Genomic DNA, 12,292 nt, shown 5'->3' with positions numbered 1-12,292 from the left:
TTGTGGATTTAAATGTTAATCCTTGTGTAACCTCTTAGAGCTGAGTCAATCTGAGTTGAGGGAATATCTATTCAGCGGTTCTAACTGCTGTCACACCCATCAAAATACTGCATTATTCTCTAGCACAGGCTTTCTCTAGCACTGTCTGATGTTTTTCATGTTTTGGCAATGTTTTACATGACTCTGACAGTCTTCTATCAGCTCTAATCTAGATTTCTCTAGAGATCCATTTGGTGTTGCAAGATCATTGCAAGATAATAATGAGTTACTTCCATTCCAGATTTAGAGAATTTAAGAGCGGCTTTACTGGCCCAAATCGTATCAAGTATTTTTTGATATTCTAGTCTAGGGCTGTAACTAATAGTTGATGATCGATTATTATACTGTCTGTTCAAAATAAATGAAAAGAAACCTAGCATTGGGGATTTGTTGCTTTTTCCAGTTGTATCAAACTCGTATATGACCCCAAAACTGTGCCGAACCATGACTACTGTGTACCGTTACCCCCCTAATATTAAAGGGATAGTTCACCCAAAAATGAAAATTAGCCCATGATTTACGCACCCTGAAGCCATCCTAGGTGTATATGACATTCTTCTTTCAGACGAATGCAATCGGAGTTATATTAAAACATGTCCTGGGTCTTCCAAGCTTCATAATGGCAGTGAATGGCTGTATGCCTTTTGAAGTCCACTTGACGCACAACGTAATGACGGCAATTGACGCCTCTCGCGGTTCAAACCATCAGGGCTGATTTTTCGTTCGTCATTACGTTGTGCGCCAAGTTCAAGTGTTACTCTTTTGGCGTAAGTTGACAGGTACGGTAGTCTGCCGGAAGCTAGTTATTTTAGTTGTTAAAGTTTTAAATATGGATATTATTCTTACACAAATGCATCGCTTCACTTCAGAAGGCCTTTATTAGGATTGTAATAAAACAGTTGCATAGAAAGACCCATAGACCCATATGTTAACATTAGAATTATATTACCAAGTTGGTTTCCACTAGTCTGCAAAATTCCCCATATCCATAATCCAACTTCTCTGATTGGTGAATCTTGGTACAGGATTATGGGTAGTGTAGTACTTAAATATGGATATTTTTCTTACACGAATTCACTTCAGAAGGCCTTTATTAACCTCCGGAGATACGTGGAGCATTTTAATCATGAATAGATGCGCAATTGATTGATTGACATACAGCCATTCACTGCCATTATGAAGTTTGGAAGATCCAAGACATTTTTTACTATAACTGGGCATAATTTTATTTTTGGGTAAACTATCCCTTTAAGCGGCGCTGCCATACTAGCCATTGGCATCTGCTCTTGAGTTTTTTTAAATAGGGATGAACAAACCATGCTATGCATTGGCGCATTCCACGCAAATCGGCGTATTTTCGTAATCGATGCGTCATTCCAGCCGCATTCCTGTCCCTAGATATATTTGGATTCATTTTTTATCATCCATTTTTGTCTGGCAGACGAAATGTCATTTGATCGTGAGGACAAGTAACAACTCCCTAGGCAATCTTCATGATTTGTAGTATTATGAATGTCTGTAGCACTAACTCGCTCTCTTCCTTAGGGTTAGGGCTACACACTTAACAAGCAAATGTTCCAGTTTGTTTGTAACCAGGGCAACATGGGAAGCATAGCAACAACAGACGAGTGAGACCAAAGCGGTTTGTTTTTTGGTAACTAGAAGGATTTTGCCCGCCAACATGTGCGCGTGTGTGTCCTGTCCCAGACGGCAAATGATTGTGATATTCCCTGCAGTCCTCGCTCGCAGCTGCAGAGATAAACAGAGGTCTAGAAAGGTCACGATTGTGCTCTCTAAGAAATGAGGTCACGATTTCCAACCCCCTTCTTGTCCTGCTCAAACATTTTACAGAATATTTCTTTTCAAATAGATTTGGTTTAAAATTGAACAAGCCTGATAAATGATTGACAGATGTGTTTGATGTACTATTGACATTCAATAACCTTACAGTGCTGGCACTCTAAAACTGCTGAAGGTCTGTTTGACTAAATTTGACAGGAAGTTCAGGTGGAGTATTTCAACCATATTTTTAAGGAAGTTGGCTGAGGCATCACGGTTGGTGCAGTTGTGTATGCGCTGTGTAACTAACCACATGTGTACCAGTTACAGGCCTGTGAAATGAATGTGCTCAGTGAAGCATGGACGTTATCTTTGAATTGCAAGGCTGTGTTTGGACTTTGTGCTCATCAGATTTTGTTCTCACATAAAAAAAATTCTGATTTTGAAATTCTGTTAATCTGATAAAAACATTTTTGTTATGACTGATCATAAAAAAAAGGTTTTAACACTAGTTTAGGGTCCAATTCACACTATTAACTAGTTGCTTGCATGCAAAAAGCATGCACATTATTAATTAGGATATTGGCGGTTTATTAAAACACACATTAATGCTTTATTTTGCATGACCATATTCTACATCCCTTAATCCTACTCTATAGTCAATACCTTAACTTAACAACTACCTTACTAACTGTTAATAAGCAGTAATTAGGAGTTAATTGAGGCACAAGTCATCGTTATTAGTGAGAATTGGGCCCTAAATTGAAGTGAGCATAAATTGATACTCATTGAGTTTTGCTAAATATTACAGTGTTATTATTTAAAGGGACATTGTGTAGGAATTTCTCCCCTATAGCGGTGAAATTGTATTTTGCATTCAAACGAATTGTGCCCTCCAACGCCTCACTTTTTCAAATGCGTGTTGCATCTACGGTAGCTGTTATGTACCAGAAAGCTATGACAGGATGTCTTCTAATAGCACTTTGTCGAGTTTTCCTTCGGGTGAACAGGTTTGTTATTTCAAATGAACTGCAACTTGACACAACGAACAAACGAATTTTACAGTACGAATAATAACAGTGCAATGCAGCCTTTTAAACTTGCCGGGGCCGTGAAGCGCCTCTCACTGCTCTGCTCCTCCGTTTCTGCTGCTTTCAGTTACATGACGCTGGCTCTGAACGAAAAAGTGTTGTGGAAACACGTTGGCCTGGTACTTTTTGACCCTCTCTGCTATTATAGTTTTTCAAGATGGAGGAACGACATGGAAGCCTCCGTGGACCTACCATAGACTGTAAAAGAAATGGACACGGCGACCCCATTGATTTCAACACAGAAGACTGAAGCCCGATTATTGCACTTCGTGCCTCATGGCTGAGCGACTGCGCAGGCTCAAACTGAGCTTGACGACAGTCTGACAGTTGTAAAACTTCTAGTAGCTGTGCCAAGACAAATCTGAATCACCTAATCCCTCAAAAACGTTGTTGAAATATTTTGTCCCGTTGCTTTTATGGACTCTCTATTGACCTTATACCTCTATGTCCCCCCGATTGCCTCATAGACAGTAAAAGATTGCCTGAGACAGTAAAAGAGATCTTCTCCTCCTGTCTATACGGTAATGTCTCTATTGTGCATCAGAAAGTCGCGTGGTTATGACGCAATCGTTAGCCTATTTTTACAAAAACGGCTTCTACGGGACAATAACGTAAGATTCAAAGTAGTGGAGCCTTTTATACATTGTCGTGTTTCTCTAGAAATAAATAATGGACAAATGAAGTTTTTGGGAGCCTCAGATCTAAAGTTATTCGCTGTCAAAGTGACACCAAAATGAATGGGAGTCAATGGAATGCTAACAGCAGGTGAAGTTCTGCTACAATGGCGGCTCCCGCGAGGCTTCAGTTTCCGGCTGATGGATTACCCCCTTGGGACCTACACGTCACATGTATATAAAGATAATAAATTCTTTGTTTACCAGGATAAGTCAGATAATTGGCAGAGGTATTTGTACACCATTGAGGACATATTTATGAATAGAGATATTGATTTTAGATAATAAAATACCTAAAAACTACACATAGTCCTTTTAAGATTCACTTTAAAAATAAATAATAATAAAAATAGTAAAATGGAGAAAATGAGTGTGCACAATTAAATAACCAATATGGACTGATATCAGTAAATGAAAAAAAGAGGACAGAATGTACCCTGTATCCTCATTTATGTGATTTTTCTTTTTCACAATATGATAATAATTCTAAAAACATTTTTAGACACTTTGTTGTACAGCTGCACAAATAATCATTAAAAGATTGCGATCTTGGTTCGCTAATTTGTAAATTACAGCGATTCAACTGTGTATTAAATCTTTGGCAAGTATGATCACAGCGAACATTCAAATCTGCGTTGGCGCCGCTGACCTAGAGAGAGCAGTTGCCATGTATAAGTATGAAACAGCTTCACAAACCGGATACATTTATACCTAACCATACAGGATCATTATTCTTACAATAGTAGAGATTATCACAAAAGTTCTGGGATGAACGTTTATAGTTCAGATATAAACACTGATGTATTCTGTAGTGATCAAAATCACCTTGTAAAAGTACCTTGACGTTTCAAATAAAGATTGGATCAATGGCATTGTTACACCAGTAGGTGGCGACAAGTGACTTAAAAAATGTGAATTACATTAAATTATTCATTCAAGAGATTCGTTCAAAAATGCTGATTCATCCAGTAATGAAACAAGTGACGTCTTTGTGAGTGAGTCATTGAATCATTCATTCAACCCGATTTAAAGAAAAAAGTATCAATTTAAATTAATCATTTTTTTTTTTAAATAGACTGCAGCAACTAATATTTTGTCAGGAGCTCTAGTAAATAACATGTTATTTTGTATAGATTGTCTATTCAGAAGATGATTATTTTATCAACTTATTAACTTGATCTTTATAAAAAAAAAGAAAAAAAAATTGATTCTCAATTTATCCAGATTGGTGCAGCTGTACTTTGTTGCTGGAGTCAAAAGATGAGAAAGTCAAAATGAAACCACCCAAGTTAATCAAGAAAAATTTTGTTTCATCTTCTGTATACATGACTTTATTAGTTTAACCTGGATGGGGTTTTTGTTGTTGTCTGAAACTGAGTAATTTGTTCTATTGGACTGCTCCCTTTACCCTCTTTCGTATCTCAGTCATAATAAAAGTGCTTTTGCTCACCATGTTTTGTTTTCTCTATCCAATATTCTGCTTCACTTAGATAACACAATGAAACCAATGAAATCTGAACCACACTTTAGCTCTGTCAGTATCTCTGAATCCAGCGGCCCTGATCAGTCACTGTGACCCAGCTCAGTCCAGAACTCTGTGTCTCATTTCACACAATACCTCTGTTTCTTCTGGATAACTTTAAGCCCTGTATTTTTTTTTTTAAAAGATTGTTAGTATATCCTGCCTCAATTAAAGCAGAAGTGGGTAGCTTCTATAATTATTACATAATTGCCTGATTTTGATCTAATTCTATTTCTGTATTCTCTTAGAATGCCTTTACGTGGGTGGCAAGATGTAACTGATCTAGGGGTGTGAAATGATTAATCGCATCCAAAATAAAAGTTTGTGTTCACATAATATATGTGTGTGTATGTAAATATACACGCATGTATGTATATATTTAAGAATTTTTTTTTATTTGAGGCATGTTTCGTCTGTTCACTCTGACAGAACAAGTTGGAATTTGTGGATAAATGTTTTTTCAGTTTCCATATCCATATGTTTTAATCTAAAAAATAATCTTCTTCCCATAATGAATTAACCCACACAGAAAAGTCTTGTCTCACTGAAACTTGAAATAACTCACACAAAACCCCCTCATGATGTTTTCTGAGGGAATAATAAATAATCTCTGGCTCATACCCTTCATGATTATTTTGACGCGGAATAATCTGACACAAGAAGAGAAAATGGTTGCCTGGCTTCTCCGTCACCATGAAATCAAAATTGACAATTCATATTTTTTTGTAAAAGTTTTGTATTTACTATAAATTATTTGTATGTGCAAACATTTTTTTTTGTGTTAAATTTCAAGTGCCCTCATAATCTTCTTCTCTGACAATGTGTTTACTAGCGTGAGGGCGGGGCAACCAGTCACTTACACGAGATCAACCAATAGCATTAGCAAACCAATGATCCTATCAATTCCCAATGGACAAAATCAAGCCTCGCCCTACATTTTTTTTCTTGTGCGAGAATCCGAATCCGTCACAATAGTGAAGAAAAGGCTATTGCAACTTCAGGTTCATGTCGACGGTAATGACCCCTTAAAATCATCCAAAGGGCTTCCCCACCAGCATGTTTTATTTTGGATCCTCTATCAGGATCCAATTTCAGGATCTCACTACAAAGCATAAGTAAAATACAGCACATATTTAACTTTACAAACTTTAGTGCAAAATTGATCGCTCAAAGCGAGCAAACGGAATCTTGTGTGTCAGCTTGTCCTGTTGTTTTACAGAAACACTGGGGTAAATTCTAACATTTGACTAGCGCTTGCTTTGTGGCAGTCGTTCTTTGTTTAAATGTAGACATTTTCTGACAGCACAGACAGGTTGATGGCTCTGACTTCCGTAGTGTTGATTCCCTTCCTACAGTCAGTCAGTGTTTCTCTCTCAACTCTGTTTCTAGGCAACAGATATTTTTATCCAGGTTTCATTTTTATGTGAGAATGTAATCGTTATGATTGTATCGTGAATTAAAAGAATTTAAGTTAATAATCTTTTTTTTTGTCAATATGTGGCATGTGCTGAAAATAACTTTTTGTTGTTGTTTTTTCTTTCAGGAAAAGAGGGATAGATGTTGTACAGGTAAGTTGATCTCCTCTTAACAAAATTAACTTTCAGATATTTATCTAATGTGTGAAATCACAAACAGTTACCACCTACTTTTTTGGTGTCTTTTAAAGTCCACCACTATTTTTCCTGTTCATTTTCTCCATAGGCATTTCAGAAAATTGTTCAGTAAAGATGCGCTATGCTGTGTTTAATTCAGCTCATTACAACTCTGTTTGAAGTTGCAAACTCAGTTAATGATAAACATGAAGTTTTAAGCAAATAAAATCCATCGATGACTGTTACACAATAATAAAACTAAAAAATAAAAACGATAAAATTATCCTCTTGGTGATTGTACACAAGCAATACAAATACTAGCTTGCTAATTAATGTTTATCTAATGCAATTTGGTTCCCATGAGACTTCTTTGTTGACAAGCAACAGAAAAAAACAGTTGCATATAAGACAGACCCATAGACCCATATGTTAACATTAGAATTCAATTACCAAGCTAGTTTTAATTTTGCACTAGTCTGCAAAATTCCCCATATCCATAATCCAACTTCTCTGATTGGTGAAATTTGCTACAGGATTATGGGTAGTGTAGTACTTAGAATTCGGCAACAGAGAACAACAGTCAGGTTCCACAAGGAAAAATCCCATTCATTGTCTCCATAGGGCAATTCATTTTAAACAATAACCTTTAAAGACAGCTACGAGGTTGGTATGGGGTTAGTTCACCCAAAAATGTTAATAATACCCTAATTTGCTTACCCTCAAGCCATCCTAGGTGTATATGAATTTCTTCTCTCAGCCAAACAGAGTTCTATTAAAAAATATCCTGTCTCTTCCAAGCTTTATAATGGGAGTGAATGGTACCGTCGATTTTGAAGCCCCAAAAAGCGCATCCATCCATCATAAAAGTAATTCATATGGCTCCTGGAGGGTAATAAAGACCTTCTGAAGGAAAGCAAAGCATGTATTCATGAAAAATATCCATATTTATAACTTAAACTATAAAAAATAATCACTGGCTTCCAGTAACAGCCGTACACGAGTCTAGTTTTGGCGGAGGAGTGACCTCTGACCCGATGCATGACATATTGACAAATATGGAAGCACAAAGGATAGAACAAAACAAAACACCAGTCACGAATTAGAAGCCAAAAACGAGAATTTTTAAAGAGAAATGTCGGAGGAGCTTGAGTTTGTTGCCCAGCCCTGTTTGTTTGAACCGTGAGCTGCGTCTAAGCTTACGCGACTCCTACATCCTACGTCACATCATGTCAGAGGTCACTCTGTAAATTTGTAATGCTGTGATTCAACTCATAGCTAGCTGGTTGGCTTATAACGCTTTAATGTATAGGAAAAATACTTCCAGAACCAAGACCAATGAAGAAGAAGATGAGCTATTAAAGGTGCAGTCAGCGATTTCTGAGAAACGCTGTTGATATTTGAAATCACCAAAACAAACACGCCCATACCCCAAAGGATCACACCTTCATAGCAGATAGCACGACCCCAAACTCATAAACATGCTATGCCGCACCGGCACCTTACATCTGATTGGCTACAAGTGTGTTGTCGCTCGGTCTGATCCGCTTTCAACAGCATTTCACAGAAATCGCTTACTGCGCCTTTAAACACATTAAAAATAACTTGTGGCTTCTGGCATATAGGCTACCAAGCCTGAACAACTCCTGCGTTTATTGTAGGTCTTTATAAGTAGAAAGTTTAGTAGTAGTTTACAGTAGAATTAGAAAGATGTGTTGAATATGCAGTTGTTTGCGTATTACAGAGGACAGATGAACTGAATATGTGAATGAAATGGTCTGGGCCTGTTGATGATCTTACTGGCTAAGGCTCCATTCCTGATTCCTAGGAGATTGAGCTGGTGCTAAACACAAAATATTTCTGTCTCGTTTTCTATTCAGTTTATTTTTGAAAGCTGAAAGTATAGTTAGCTAGTTTATATTAGAGAGACTGTTTTGATAGTAAAGCCCAAATTGTTCTCATTGGTTATGACTAAGCATGCTAATGTTAACATTTGAACATTCAACAAAGCCAAGGCCATGAAAGCTTTCCTTTCACAATGAGACAGCAAAATCCTTGCCAGTAAAACATCTACCAACCGTGTTTCAGAAAATGACCACAATGAATATGAATCATATTTCAAATATGAAGATCGATCATAGTGATTTATTTATATAGCACTTTATACAATATATTACTTTAAAGAAAGTAGCTTTAGAGTGTTAAACATGAAAAAAACATTGTCAATTAGAATGTCTTTATCAATTATAAGAACTTCAATTTTTACTATAAAGTAGCTGTCCAGTGTGCTCATGTTTTTACTCACATCTGACCTCAACAAACTGAACAGAAGAAATTAACCGAAGAAGACTTTCACGTCAAAGAAGGCGGAGCCTTAGAGCCACACCTACTCATTACATAATCACAATGGTAGCCTGACAAGGCCTGGACCAATGGTAGCCTGGCAAGGCAGACCTACATCAAGATGTTAGGTCTGGGAACTCCCACTTGGCATACCTCAATCCGAGGGGCGGGATAAACGGTTGTCTTTCAAATACCCTCTGCACGCAATAGGACAGCGCTACAACCAACCAGAGCAATGAACGACTGTGGCTGAGTGAGTCCCATGCAGGAGTGAGTCCCATACGTTTTTCCACCAGCGGAGCTAGTTGATATATTAAACTTTTGCCTTATCCGGTCGTCAAAACTCTGAACACATCTTCCTTTTTTAAGAATGACTTAAGTGACGTTCTCTTAACTCCAAATCATCGAGAGTCGCGGCCAAAGCCGATTCGAAAGCCCGCTGTTCGCCAGCAGCATCTTCTTTGTTTTCAAGTAGCAGGGAATTCATATCACCTATGGAAATCACGTGGGGGAACCGTCACAACTCTGCCGTCATTATGTTAAGCCCGCCCACCAACTCTATACACGATGTGATTGGCCTGACCAGAGTTTGGTTTTTCCAGCTCGAATGCCAATGGAGAGTTGCTAGACCACACTTTGCTGCAAAATAATTTTTGCTGCCGCTAGGGTGCGTCTAGATTTCTAGGCTAGACCAATGGTAGTTCGAATGCGTTTACCAGTCTGAGCAAATTTGCTTTGGCAAGTTGTTTCGAACTCCCGAAATTAACTGATTTTGTCCAAAATAACATGCTTATGCTTAATACGTTTTGTTACTTATGTTTAGTTTACGATTAAATTGAAGTTTAATGTCGCCTCCTCCTTCACTGATCTTGAAATTGTTAGTTAAATTTGATCACTTTAATTCAAATTTTTTCATTTCATTCTAATAAAAAAGAATAAAGTTCTGAATTACTACTCACACAGGTCAGTTTTTTTGATGGAAATCGAGCGTAACGCAGATATGACATCATTCACAGGCGATGCAAGGAAGAGGGGCGTTACACTGGCTAAAATGGCTGATTTTTCCGTATTTAAACATTGTTATTTGGGATAATGTAAGTACACAAGTCAACTAATTATATAACATTGTTCTAGTGGTTTTTGGATATTTGAATCTAAAAATCGTACATATTGTGCCTTTAACCTAGAGTGCAGAAAGGGAGAGAGAGCGATAGATGTGTTTCCAGATTACTTACACTGACATATTATGTAGATACAGTGCTTAGCATAAGTACCAATTTTCTTTGTGAATGAATAATGTTTCGTAAATAAATAAATGTTCTTCCTTAATATACAGGTTGCATAAGTCAGGACACCCCTATGTTAAATTCCCATAGAGGCAGGCAGATTTCCCCACATCATCACATTCCCTTCACCATACCTAGAGATTGGCATGGGGCACTTTCCATAAGATCATCTCTCAATGCAAATCATACTAGCTATTAGCCTAACTGAAATAACACCATGCCAAACTCTAGTTATGGTGAAGGGAATGTGATGATGTGGGGATATTTTATTTCCAAAGGCCAAGGGAACTTTATCAGGATGCATAGTATCCTGGATCCATGAAAAAACTGGGCTTTAAAAATAAAAATCTGCCTGCCTCTATGGGAATTTAACATAGGGGTGTCCTGACTTATGCAACCTGTATATTAAGGAAGAACATTTATTTATTTACGATACATTATTCATTCACAAAGAAAATTGGTGTCCTTAAAGGTTGGATTTTTCCTCATTTTTTAATTAAAGCATTAAGATCAATTTGCAAAATATGATTTTTTTTATTCCTCTTTTTAGTCAACTTTAGCATGGGTTTGTTCACTTATTCTAAGCACTGTAGTTCCTCCACAGAGTTCTCAGTAATACCTTCTGGAAACAACATAATAAACTATTGTTGGAATCGGAATATTATAGATTTGTACAGTAAGTAAACACTTAGCAGCCACCCAGAACACTCTAGCATTATACAAATTTAGTTGTCCGGTTTGAAGTGTTGTCATTTGGCTTTGCTTGCTCTTAGCAATGTCGTCACTTTTCATGTGTGTTTGACATTCACTGTAATCGGGGGTCACATCAATCCATGCGAATATCTAAAAACTGAGCAGTCCCTTCAGGCCGACCTCACGTCTTTTTATTTAAGTGTGGGAAAAACAAAGGCAGGAGTCTCTGGTGAATAAATAGCCCAGTTCATGCTCCTTGGAATTGCTTTACCACACACACACACACACACACACACACACACACACACACACACACACACACACACACACACACACACACACACACACACACACACACACACACACACACACTTGAAGATATGTACTATTGATGACCTTCCATTTACTTTTCTTAAAGGGATGGTTCACGTAAAAATGTAAATTCTGTCAGTATATATATATATATATATAGAATATGTGTGTGTGTGTGTATGTATGTATATATATACACACACATATGTATATATACATACATATGTATATATATATATATACACACACATATGTATATATATATATATATATATATATATATATATATATATACACATATGTATATATACATACATATGTATTATGTATGTAGTGTGTAATAAAACACACCGCAGTCAAAAGTTTTGTTGTTGTAATAATGTTGGTCGTCTCCCTTCCTTGTTCTGTTCATCTTCAGACTAGTTGTCATCCAATCATGTTAAGTCTATGTAATCCAGTAATACATTCAACCACATTAACCTAGACGATGACTTCATCAGGCTCATTTCCTCTCTAAATGCTACATGATTCATGTTTAATTCTCCTGCTTTGTGGCTGTGAGCCTCCATTAGGATGAATAACATTTCCTGTTCCTCTCAAGTGCGTTGGTCTGTGAAGAATCCTCTTGGTCATTTTTTTTTCCCTTTGATTGACGCATTTGTTCGGGCATAATAAGTCGAGCCGCTCTATCATCGTTTTCAGCCATTTCCTCTGGTCATCTTTATGTGCTCCTTTTTATACCCAGAGATACAGACTCTAGGGTACTTATCTCTCCTCTCGGTGCGCTTTTATTCTAATTCACTGCTTATTTTCTAAAATGGATCTATCAAACATGAGGACTGGCTGGGAAGAGTTTCAATATTTCATGAATGAGAGAAGATTAAAGAGTGTTGGCATCAGTAGCTGCCTCTGCTGCTTTCTTCTATTCAAGGGTGCTTTTTTGGGGTTCTGCAAATGGGTTGTT

General features: G+C 37.2%; 1 protein-coding gene across 1 annotated transcript in view; it reads left to right on the top strand.

Annotated features, from left to right (window-relative positions):
• Positions 1-12,292, top strand: part of itpk1b (inositol-tetrakisphosphate 1-kinase b) — a 54,813-nt gene that overhangs the window by 6,454 nt on the left and 36,067 nt on the right. Inside the window, exon 3 of the mRNA XM_077238369.1 lies at positions 6,649-6,673. Within this exon, the coding sequence (XP_077094484.1) occupies positions 6,649-6,673 (25 nt within the window). The remainder of the gene's footprint in view (positions 1-6,648; positions 6,674-12,292) is intronic.

Source organism: Siphateles boraxobius, unplaced genomic scaffold, assembly GCF_051911475.1.
Source record: "Siphateles boraxobius isolate OS27281-9 unplaced genomic scaffold, OSU_SipBor_1 22, whole genome shotgun sequence".
In the NCBI taxonomy this organism is placed as follows: Eukaryota; Metazoa; Chordata; class Actinopteri; order Cypriniformes; family Leuciscidae; genus Siphateles; species Siphateles boraxobius.
The sequence above is the reverse complement of the archived record's forward strand: the minus strand, read 5'-3'. Positions and strand labels throughout refer to the sequence as shown.